Source organism: Scyliorhinus torazame, chromosome X (genome assembly GCF_047496885.1).
Source record: "Scyliorhinus torazame isolate Kashiwa2021f chromosome X, sScyTor2.1, whole genome shotgun sequence".
Taxonomy (NCBI): Eukaryota; Metazoa; Chordata; class Chondrichthyes; order Carcharhiniformes; family Scyliorhinidae; genus Scyliorhinus; species Scyliorhinus torazame.
In genome coordinates this window covers 40,629,102-40,640,118 of record NC_092738.1, presented here as the reverse complement: position 1 = coordinate 40,640,118, position 11,017 = coordinate 40,629,102, and the positions used below count along the sequence as shown (strand labels likewise).

Genomic DNA, 11,017 nt, shown 5'->3' with positions numbered 1-11,017 from the left:
CTCCCCCCCTCCTCCTCTCCCACTCCTCCCTCCCCCTGTCCCACTCCCCCTGTCCCACTCCCCCCATCCCCTCCCCCCTCCCCCTCTCCCACTCCCCCCTCCCCCCCTTAGTTCTATTGTTCAGATACACAGGTCCATTGCTTAATTAAGTACCTGGAGCACTTGTAAAGGGAGACCGCTGGGGTAGCTGCTAGATCTATGTAATGCTGCATTCTGCAAATAAGCCAACTATCAAGAAAAGGATTTGTGTTGAATTTCATATTTCACCACCTGGCTTGGGATCAAATTGACAACAGGTATTAAAATATTGGTTCCATTGGGTGGCAAGTAACAAATAAAAAAGTGTAGAGGCCGTGCTCTCTCCAGATTGAAGGGGGTGATTGGAAGAATTAGATTCACACTGGCTGTTGGGACATGGAAAGCTTTGTCACAGATGGTGACTGAAGCAGAGGCTAGTGTCATCTCGGAGGGAAATGGTGAAGTATTCGAAAAGGGACATGAGAGAAAGATCAATGGAATCTAAGGGTCCACTCCACCGAAACAGAGGCAATGGGGTCACCTACTCTGCTGCACCTTTTACAGGATTGACAACATCTTCTGTCAGGAATTCTGCCTGCTCCACCGTCAGGGGCTCCCCATTCCAAAGCAGACCATCATAACGCACGTGGACTAGAATACCAGCCTCAGACAATCGATCGAGCGCACGGCAATTCCTTTTATCGGCTCCTGCGGTTCTTTGGCCAGAATGACCCTATCCCTTCAGGGAGCAGGGAGAAAATCCTTGGCTTCTCCATGGGGCACGTGGACAGGGAAAGCCGGGTTTGACACCGGAACCCACCCCATTTTCTGACCCATGAGCGAAGGTCAAGGGTTAGGCCCGAGGCAACTGGCAGGTTCTACTTTTGGGGTCAATTTAAACGGGACCCTCAATACTGGGAGCCCTTGCCGCAGAGGCAGTCTGACATTATTCCTTTTGAACCGTTAGCCATGGTTTGACAGTGACTTCCCCAATTCCTTTCCATCTGGTGAGTACTGAACTGCAGAAAACTGAGAGTATATTGGGAGGACACAGTTGGAATGTCTCAGAAGGCTAACCATAAGAGGGAAACTGGATTCACAGAGATAGCTGAATTTGAAACATTCCATGGGGGCTTAAATTCTGTTGCTACTGTCTGGTTAATGGGCATTTTGACATTGGGAACATAGCGCCATTATTGGAGAATCCAGACCAGGGGCGGGATTCGCCAACCGCCCCCCCCCCCCCCCGGGTCGGAGAATTGCCGGGGGCTGGCTTGAATTCCGTCCCCGCCGTGTCCCGAAGTCTCCGTCACCAGAGATTTGGCGGGGGCGGGAATCGCGCCGCGCTGGGCCCCCCCCCCGCCGATTCTCCGGCCCGCGATGGGCCGAAGTCCCGCTGCTGGAATGCCTGTCCCGCCAGCGTGGATTAAACCACCTTTTGAACGGCAGGACAAGGCGGCGTGGGCAGGCTCTGGGGTCCTGGGGGGGGGGGGGGGCGCACTGGGTGATCTGGCCCCGGGGGGTGCCCCCACGGTGGCCTGGCCGCGATCGGGGCCCACCGATCGAGGGTGGGCCTGTGCCGTGGGGGCACTCTTTTTCTTCCGCCTTCGCCACGGTCTCCACTATGCGGAGGCGGAAGACACCCCCTCCCCTGCGCCAGCCGGTGGGGTGGAAACCTCTCCGGCGCGGGCCTAGCCCCTCAAGGTGAGGGTTTGGCCCCGAAAGGTGTGAGACTTCCGCACCTTTGGGGCGGCCCGACGCCGGAGTGGTTCCCGCCACTCCATCACACCGGGACCCCCCGCCCCGCCGGGTAGCGGAGAATCCCGCCCCTTGGTCTCGCAGGAATTATGGGGTATGAGAAGCGAGCTGAAAATGGAGTCAAAGTCCAGGTTCAGTGATGAGTGTGTTGAATGAGCTAACAAGCTCTACGGGCCGAATGGTCTACTCCTCTTATTTCTCCTGTTGGTACGATTTGATTAGGTTTGATTTGATTTGATTTTATTGTCACATGTGCCGAAGTGCAGTGAAAAGTATTTTTCTGCGGCCGAGGGAACGTACACAGTACGTACATAGTAGACAAGAGAATAATCGGCAGAGACCATTGACAAATGGTACATCGACAAACAGCGATTGGTTATTCAGTGCGGAACAAGGGGCCAAACAAGAGCAGCATAGGGTGTCGTGAATAGTGTTCTTACAGGGCATCTTATTGAGGTGCTTCACTGCACTTATAGTACGGTAATGAAAGAAATGCAACTTAATTGGATTTTATATGGGTCAGATTTTGAACTCCAAAATATGATGCTACAGGTTTTGTGAATATTTGTATAGCCGAAATGCATTCTGCAGTGGCCTGGCACAAAGACTGGAATCTCCTCTGTGTCCCCAGCGGCTGAATGCGATTCTATTCCTGAGGTCTGAGCTCCTCCGCACTGGCTCCTAATGATCTCACCAGCTCTCACCGTGCAAAGGTTAATCTTTCTGCATTATTTCCACCGTCGAGGACAAAGGAAACTATGTCACATTTAACCAGTTTCGGCTATGAGGCATACTCTGAGATCACAGCTCAATAAACAGGGGGTGAAAGATTTCGCGTTGCACCCTCGTGGGGACCAGGTGCAGTTTGGCTGCTGACCTTATCCATCATCACTCTCTGCCTTGCACAGGGTGGTGGTGGGGGGGGGGTGAAATGTGTTCCAATTGGCTGCAGCCAGCTAATGTCAGTCACAGGGCCAGTTAAATCTGCCCACCGCCCACATCATGCAACTTACTGAGACCAGGTATTCGCAACAGGTACAGAGAGCGAGAGAAGGGAATGCACTTTGCCTGATTGAAAACGTCCAGTGCACGTCTTGCAGAGTTAGACACCCACTCCTCCCCAGGAATGTTATAAATGATAAACGCCTTCAGGAAGTCTTTGTCTTGTCACTCCCCATGTTGCCATAGGCTGGAGACACTCACAGGAAAAAGCAGAGAGGGACTGACGGGCTCACACAAATAGGAGCCCACACTCTCTCTCTCTCTCTGTGGACTCTGCAGAGAGGTTCAGGGAAGCAGAATGAGTGGGGTGGCCATCTATCGCCCCGTTTACACCGAGGAACGCTTCGAGCAGCGTTTCAGCAGACCCAAGGAAGACGAGAAAATGGCGCACAGCTTGCGGCAGCTGGCCAGGAGGAGTTGTGCGTGCTCGCGGGATACGTGGGCACGTTTCTTCAAAGAGCGCCTGCCTTGCCTCACCTGGTTACCCCGGTACAAGTTCAAGCGATGGCTGACTGGGGACATTATCGCAGGTCTGACCGTGGGGATAATCCACATCCCACAAGGTAAACAACCTTGAATCATTATCCCTCATTATTTAAACACACTGTCTGTGTGGATTCTGCACATTCTCCCTGTGTCTGCATGGGTTTCTTCCGGGTGCTCCGGTTTCTTCCCACAGTCCAAAGATGTGCAGGTTAGGTGGATTGGCCGTGTTAAATTGTCCCTTAGTGTCCAAAGATGTGCAGGTTAGGTGGATTGACCGTGTTAAACTGTCCCTTAGTGTCCAAAGATGTGCAGGTTAGGTGGATTGGCCATGATAAATTGTCCCTTAGTGTCCAAAGATGTGCAGGTTAGGTGGATTACCCGTGTTAAATTGTCCCTTAGTGTCCAAAGATGTACAGGTTAGGTGGATTGGCCATGTTAAATTGTCCCTCAGTGTCCAAAGATGTGCAGGTTAGGTGGATTGGCCGTGTTAAATTGTCCCTTAATGTCCAAAGATGTGCAGGTTAGGTGGATTGGCCATGTTAAATTGTCCCTTAGTGTCCAAAGATGTGCAGGTTAGGTGGATTGGCCATGTTAAATTGTCCCTCAGTGTCCAAAGATGTGCAGGTTAGGTGGATTGGCCGTGTTAAATTGTCCCTTAATGTCCAAAGATGTGCAGGTTAGGTGGATTGGCCATGTTAAATTGTCCCTTAGTGTCCAAAGATGTGCAGGTTAGGTGGATTGGCCATGTTAAATTGTCCCTTAGTGTCCAAAGATGGGCAGGTTAGGTGGATTGGCCATGTTAAATTGTCCCTTAGTGTCCAAAGATGTGCAGGTTAGGTGGATTGGCCATGATCAATTGTCCCTTACTGTCCAAAGATGTGCAGGTTAGGTGAATTGGCCATGTTAAATTGTCCCTAAGTGTCCAAAGATGTGCAGGTTAGGTGGATTGGCCATGTTAAATTGTCCCTTAGTGTCCAAAGATGTGCAGGTTAGGTGGATTGGCCATGTTAAATTGTCCCTTAGTGTCCAAAGATGGGCAGGTTAGGTGGATTGGCCATGTTAAATTGTCCCTTAGTGTCCAAAGATGTGCAGGTTAGGTGGATTGGCCATGATAAATTGTCCCTTACTGTCCAAAGATGTGCAGGTTAGGTGAATTGGCCATGTTAAATTGTCCCTTAGTGTCCAAAGATGTGCAGGTTAGGTGGATTGGCCATGTTAAATTGTCCCTTAGTGTCCAAAGATGTGCAGGTTAGGTGGATTGGCCATGTTAAATTGTCCCTTAGTGTCCAAAGATGTGCAGGTTAGGTTATGGGGTTCTGGTGATGGGGGAGGGGGTGGACATGGGCAGAGTGCTGATTTGAAGGGTCGGTGCACACTCGATGGGCTGAATGGTCTCTTCTGTACTGTAGGGATTCTATGATTCTCGAGAAAATCCTTTTATCGGAAGCGTTGTCCCATCCACGCTTGGACTTGCCTCCGATTGAAGTTTCAGGTATCAGGGTAGATTTAGAAGTGAAGCTGATGGAGTTGGGGGGCGGTGGGGGGGGGGGGGCTGCGGGGAGGATTGAAGCTCAGAAGCCAATCTTCCTGCATGTTTGTAATGTCACGTGCCGAGCTTCAGATGTCGACTGGGGGGGGGGGGGGGGGGGGGGGGGAGTGGAGCCGGGGGAGGGCTGGCAGGGGGGGTGCTAGGGCGGGGGTGCTGTCGGGCACTTACTCGGAAGCAGAGAGGAAAATCGGAGGAAGCTTGATCACCGGCAATATTTCCTTCTGTCTTCGCGACCAACTCCGGAATGCTGATCTCGGAAGGGATCAATCAACATGCTGTTCAGCTGGCGGGATATACAAGCACGAGGCACGTGAATGTGGCAGGACAGATATTGGAATGAGATGTTGGCAAGTGTGTGACATGGGGGGGGGGGGGTGCGAGCAAGGCAGAAAACATCACCGATATTAAGGGGGAGTTGAACAGGCAGTTGTTCAGGATGTTGAATGAGGTACGTTCGTGGTGACCTGTGCAATTCTGTTACTGAGCTCTGCCACATGCGGACTTTATTGTGGTGTGAATTCCTACATCACCATGGGTGGCCCGGTGGTTAGCACTGCTGCCTCACAGCACCAGGGACCTGGGTTCAATTCCAGTCTTGGGTCACTGTCTGTGCGGAGTCTGCACGTTCTCCCCGTGTGTGCGTGGGTTTCCTTCGGATGCTCCGGTTTCCTCCCACAGTCCAAAGGTGTGCAGGTTAGGTGGATTGGCCATGATAAATTGTCCTTTAATGTCCAAAGATGTGCAGGTTAGGTGGATTGGCCATGTTAAATTGTCCCTTAGTGTCCAAAGATGTGCAGGTTGGGTGGATTGGCCGTGTTAAATTGTCCCTTAGTGTCCAAAGATGTGCAGGTTAGGTGGATTGGTCATGATAAATTGCCCCTTAGTGTCCAAAGATGTACAGGTTAGGTGGATTGGCCATGATAAATTGTCCCTTAGTGTCCAAAGATGTACAGGTTAGGTGGATTGGCCATGATAAATTGTCCCTTAGTGTCCAAAGATGTGCAGGTTAGGTGGATTGGCCATGTTATATTGTCCCTTAGTGTCCAAAGATGTACAGGTTAGGTGGATTGGCCGTGTTAAATTGTCCCTTAGTGTCCAAAGATGTACAGGTTAGGTGGATTGGCCATGTTAAATTGTCCCTTAGTGTCCAAAGATGTGCAGGTTAGGTGGATTGGCCGTGTTAAATTGTCCCTTAGTGTCCAAAGATGTACAGGTTAGGTGGATTGGCCGTGTTAAATTGTCCCTTAGTGTCCAAAGATGTGCAGGTTGGGTGGATTGGCCGTGTTAAATTGTCCCTTAGTGTCCAAAGATGTACAGGTTAGGTGGATTGGCCGTGTTAAATTGTCCCTTAGTGTCCAAAGATGTACAGGTTAGGTGGATTGGCCGTGTTAAATTGTCCCTTAGTGTCCAAAGATGTGCAGGTTGGGTGGATTGGCCGTGTTAAATTGTCCCTTAGTGTCCAAAGATGTGCAGGTTAGGTGGATTGGCCATGATAAATTGTCCCTTAGTGTCCAAAGATGTACAGGTTAGGTGGATTGGCCATGCTAAATTGTACCTTAGTGTCCAAAGATGTACAGGTTGGGTGGATTGGCCATGTTAAATTGCCCCTCAGTGTCCAAAGATGTGCAGGTTAGGTGGATTGGCCATGATAAATTGTCCTTTAATGTCCAAAGATGTGCAGGTTAGGTGGATTGGCCGTGTTAAATTGTCCCTTAGTGTCCAAAGATGTGCAGGTTGGGTGGATTGGCCGTGTTAAATTGTCCATTAGTGTCCAAAGATGTACAAGTTAGGTGGATTGGCCATGTTAAATCGTCCCTTAGTGTCCAAAGATGTACAGGTTAGGTGGATTGGTCATGATAAATTGCCCCTTAGTGTCCAAAGATGTACAGGTTAGGTGGATTGGCCATGATAAATTGTCCCTTAGTGTCCAAAGATGTACAGGTTAGGTGGATTGGCCATGCTAAATTGTCCCTTAGTGTCCAAAGATGTACAGGTTGGGTGGATTGGCCATGGTAAATTGCCCCTCGGTGTCCAAAGATGTGCAGGGTGGGTGGATTGGCCATGTTAAATTGTCCCTTAGAGTCCAAAGATGTGCAGGTTAGGTGGATTGGCCATGCAAAATTGTCCCTTAGTGTCCAAAGATGTACAGGTTGGGTGGATTGGCCATGTTAAATTGTCCCTTAGTGTCCAAAGATGTACAGGTTAGGTGGATTGGCCATGTTAAATTGTCCCTTAGTGTCCAAAGATGTGCAGGTTAGGTGGATTGGCCACGTTAAATTGTCCCTTAGTATCCAAAGATGTGCAGGTTAGATGGATTGGCCATGATAAATTGTCCCTTAGTGTCCAAAGATGTGCAGGTTAGGTGGATTGGCCATGTTAAATTTTTCCTTAGTGTCCAAAGATGTGCAGGTTAGGTGGATTGACCATGATAAATTGTCCCTTAGTGTCCAAAGATGTGCAGGTCAGTTGGATTGGCCATGATAAATTGTCCCTTAGTGTCCAAAGATGTGCAGGTTAGTTGGATTGGCCATGATAAATTGTCCCTTAGTGTCCAAAGATGTACAGGTTAGGTGGATTGGCCATGTTAAATTGTCCCTCAGTATCCAAAGATGTACAGGTTGGGTGGATTGGCCATGTTGAATTGCCCCTCGGTGTCCAAAGATGTGCAGGTTAGGTGGATTGGCCATGATAAATTGTCCCTTAGTGTCCAAAGATGTGCAGGTTAGGTGGATTGGCCATGTTAAATTGCCCCTTAGTGTCCAAAGATGTACAGGTTAGGTGGATTGGCCATGATAAATTGTCCCTTAGTGTCCAAAGATGTACTGGTTAGGTGGATTGGCCGTGTTAAATTGTCCCTTAGTGTCCAAAGTTGTACAGGTTAGGTGGATTGGCCATGATAAATTGTCCCTCAGTGTCCAAAGATGTGCAGGTTAGGTGGATTGGCCATGATAAATTGTCCCTTAGTGTCCAAAGATGTGCAAGTTAGGTGGATAGGCACTTAGTGTCCAAAGATGTACAGGTTAGGTGGATTGGCCATGTTAAATTGTTCCTTAGTGTCCAAAGATGGGCAGGTTAGGTGGATTGACCATGATAAATTGTCCCTTAGTGTCCAAAGATGTGCAGGTTAGTTGGATTGACCGTGATAAATAGTCCCTTAGTGTCCAAAGATGTACAGGTTAGGTGGATTGGCCATGTTAAATTGTCCCTCAGTGTCCAATGATGTGCAGGTTAGGTGGATTGGCCATGATAAATTGTCCCTTAGTGTCCAAAGATGTGCAGGTTAGGTGGATTGGCCATGTTGGATTGTCCCTTAGTGTCCAAAGATGTGCAGGTTAGGTGGATTGGCCTTGCTAAATTGTCCCTTAGTGTCCAAAGATGTACAGGTTAGGTGGATTGGCCGTGTTAAATTGTCCCTTAGTGTCCAAAGATGTGCAGGTTGGGTGGATTGGCCGTGTTAAATTGTCCCTTAGTGTCCAAAGATGTACAGGTTAGGTGGATTGGCCGTGTTAAATTGTCCCTTAGTGTCCAAAGATGTACAGGTTAGGTGGATTGGCCGTGTTAAATTGTCCCTTAGTGTCCAAAGATGTGCAGGTTGGGTGGATTGGCCGTGTTAAATTGTCCCTTAGTGTCCAAAGATGTGCAGGTTAGGTGGATTGGCCATGATAAATTGTCCCTTAGTGTCCAAAGATGTACAGGTTAGGTGGATTGGCCATGCTAAATTGTACCTTAGTGTCCAAAGATGTACAGGTTGGGTGGATTGGCCATGTTAAATTGCCCCTCAGTGTCCAAAGATGTGCAGGTTAGGTGGATTGGCCATGATAAATTGTCCTTTAATGTCCAAAGATGTGCAGGTTAGGTGGATTGGCCGTGTTAAATTGTCCCTTAGTGTCCAAAGATGTGCAGGTTGGGTGGATTGGCCGTGTTAAATTGTCCATTAGTGTCCAAAGATGTACAAGTTAGGTGGATTGGCCATGTTAAATCGTCCCTTAGTGTCCAAAGATGTACAGGTTAGGTGGATTGGTCATGATAAATTGCCCCTTAGTGTCCAAAGATGTACAGGTTAGGTGGATTGGCCATGATAAATTGTCCCTTAGTGTCCAAAGATGTACAGGTTAGGTGGATTGGCCATGCTAAATTGTCCCTTAGTGTCCAAAGATGTACAGGTTGGGTGGATTGGCCATGGTAAATTGCCCCTCGGTGTCCAAAGATGTGCAGGGTGGGTGGATTGGCCATGTTAAATTGTCCCTTAGAGTCCAAAGATGTGCAGGTTAGGTGGATTGGCCATGCAAAATTGTCCCTTAGTGTCCAAAGATGTACAGGTTGGGTGGATTGGCCATGTTAAATTGTCCCTTAGTGTCCAAAGATGTACAGGTTAGGTGGATTGGCCATGTTAAATTGTCCCTTAGTGTCCAAAGATGTGCAGGTTAGGTGGATTGGCCACGTTAAATTGTCCCTTAGTATCCAAAGATGTGCAGGTTAGATGGATTGGCCATGATAAATTGTCCCATAGTGTCCAAAGATGTGCAGGTTAGGTGGATTGGCCATGTTAAATTTTTCCTTAGTGTCCAAAGATGTGCAGGTTAGGTGGATTGACCATGATAAATTGTCCCTTAGTGTCCAAAGATGTGCAGGTCAGTTGGATTGGCCATGATAAATTGTCCCTTAGTGTCCAAAGATGTGCAGGTTAGTTGGATTGGCCATGATAAATTGTCCCTTAGTGTCCAAAGATGTACAGGTTAGGTGGATTGGCCATGTTAAATTGTCCCTCAGTATCCAAAGATGTACAGGTTGGGTGGATTGGCCATGTTGAATTGCCCCTCGGTGTCCAAAGATGTGCAGGTTAGGTGGATTGGCCATGATAAATTGTCCCTTAGTGTCCAAAGATGTGCAGGTTAGGTGGATTGGCCATGTTAAATTGCCCCTTAGTGTCCAAAGATGTACAGGTTAGGTGGATTGGCCATGATAAATTGTCCCTTAGTGTCCAAAGATGTACTGGTTAGGTGGATTGGCCGTGTTAAATTGTCCCTTAGTGTCCAAAGTTGTACAGGTTAGGTGGATTGGCCATGATAAATTGTCCCTCAGTGTCCAAAGATGTGCAGGTTAGGTGGATTGGCCATGATAAATTGTCCCTTAGTGTCCAAAGATGTGCAAGTTAGGTGGATAGGCACTTAGTGTCCAAAGATGTACAGGTTAGGTGGATTGGCCATGTTAAATTGTTCCTTAGTGTCCAAAGATGGGCAGGTTAGGTGGATTGACCATGATAAATTGTCCCTTAGTGTCCAAAGATGTGCAGGTTAGTTGGATTGACCGTGATAAATAGTCCCTTAGTGTCCAAAGATGTACAGGTTAGGTGGATTGGCCATGTTAAATTGTCCCTCAGTGTCCAAAGATGTGCAGGTTAGGTGGATTGGCCATGATAAATTGTCCCTTAGTGTCCAAAGATGTGCAGGTTAGGTGGATTGGCCATGTTGGATTGTCCCTTAGTGTCCAAAGATGTGCAGGTTAGGTGGATTGGCCTTGCTAAATTGTCCCTTAGTGTCCAAAGATGTGCAGGTTAGGTGGATTGGCCGTGTTAAATTGTCCCTTAGTGTCCAAAGATGTGCAGGTTAGGTGGATTGGCCATGATAAATTGTCCCTTAGTGTCCAAAAATGTGCAGGTTAGTTGGATTGGCCATGATAAATTGTCCCTTAGTGTCCAAAGATGTGCAGGTTAGTTGGATTGGCCATGTTAAATTGCCCCTTAGTTTCCAAAGATGTGCAGGTTAGTTGGATTGGCCGTGCTAAATTGTCCCTTAGTGTCCAAAGATGTGCAGGTTAGGTGGATTGGCCGTGTTAAATTGTCCCTTAGTGTCCAAAGATGTGCAGGTTATGTGGATTGGCCATGCAAAATTGCCCCTTATTGTCCAAAGATGTGCAGGTTAGGTGGATTGGCCATGCTAAATTGTCCCTTAGTGTCCAAAGATGTGCAGGTTAGGTGGATTGGCCGTGTTAAATTGCCCCTTAGTGTCCAAAGATGTACAGGTTTGGTGGATTGGCCATGATAAATTGTCCCTTATTGTACAAAGATGTGCAGGTTAGGTGGATTGACCATGTTAAATTGTCCCTTAGTGTCCAAAGATGTGCAGGTTAGGTGGATTGGCCATGTTAAATTGTCCCTTAGTGTCCAAAGATGTACAGGGTAGGTGGATTGGCCATGTTAAATTG

At 48.2% G+C, this 11,017-nt stretch overlaps 1 protein-coding gene across 1 annotated transcript in view; it reads left to right on the top strand.

Annotated features, from left to right (window-relative positions):
• The first annotated feature begins 2,800 nt into the window (after window positions 1–2,800).
• Window positions 2,801–11,017, top strand: part of LOC140405354 (solute carrier family 26 member 10-like) — a 221,125-nt gene continuing 212,908 nt past the window's right edge. Inside the window, 1 exon segment of the mRNA XM_072493662.1 lies at window positions 2,801–3,341. Within this exon segment, the coding sequence (XP_072349763.1) occupies window positions 3,077–3,341 (265 nt within the window). The 5' untranslated portion in view covers window positions 2,801–3,076.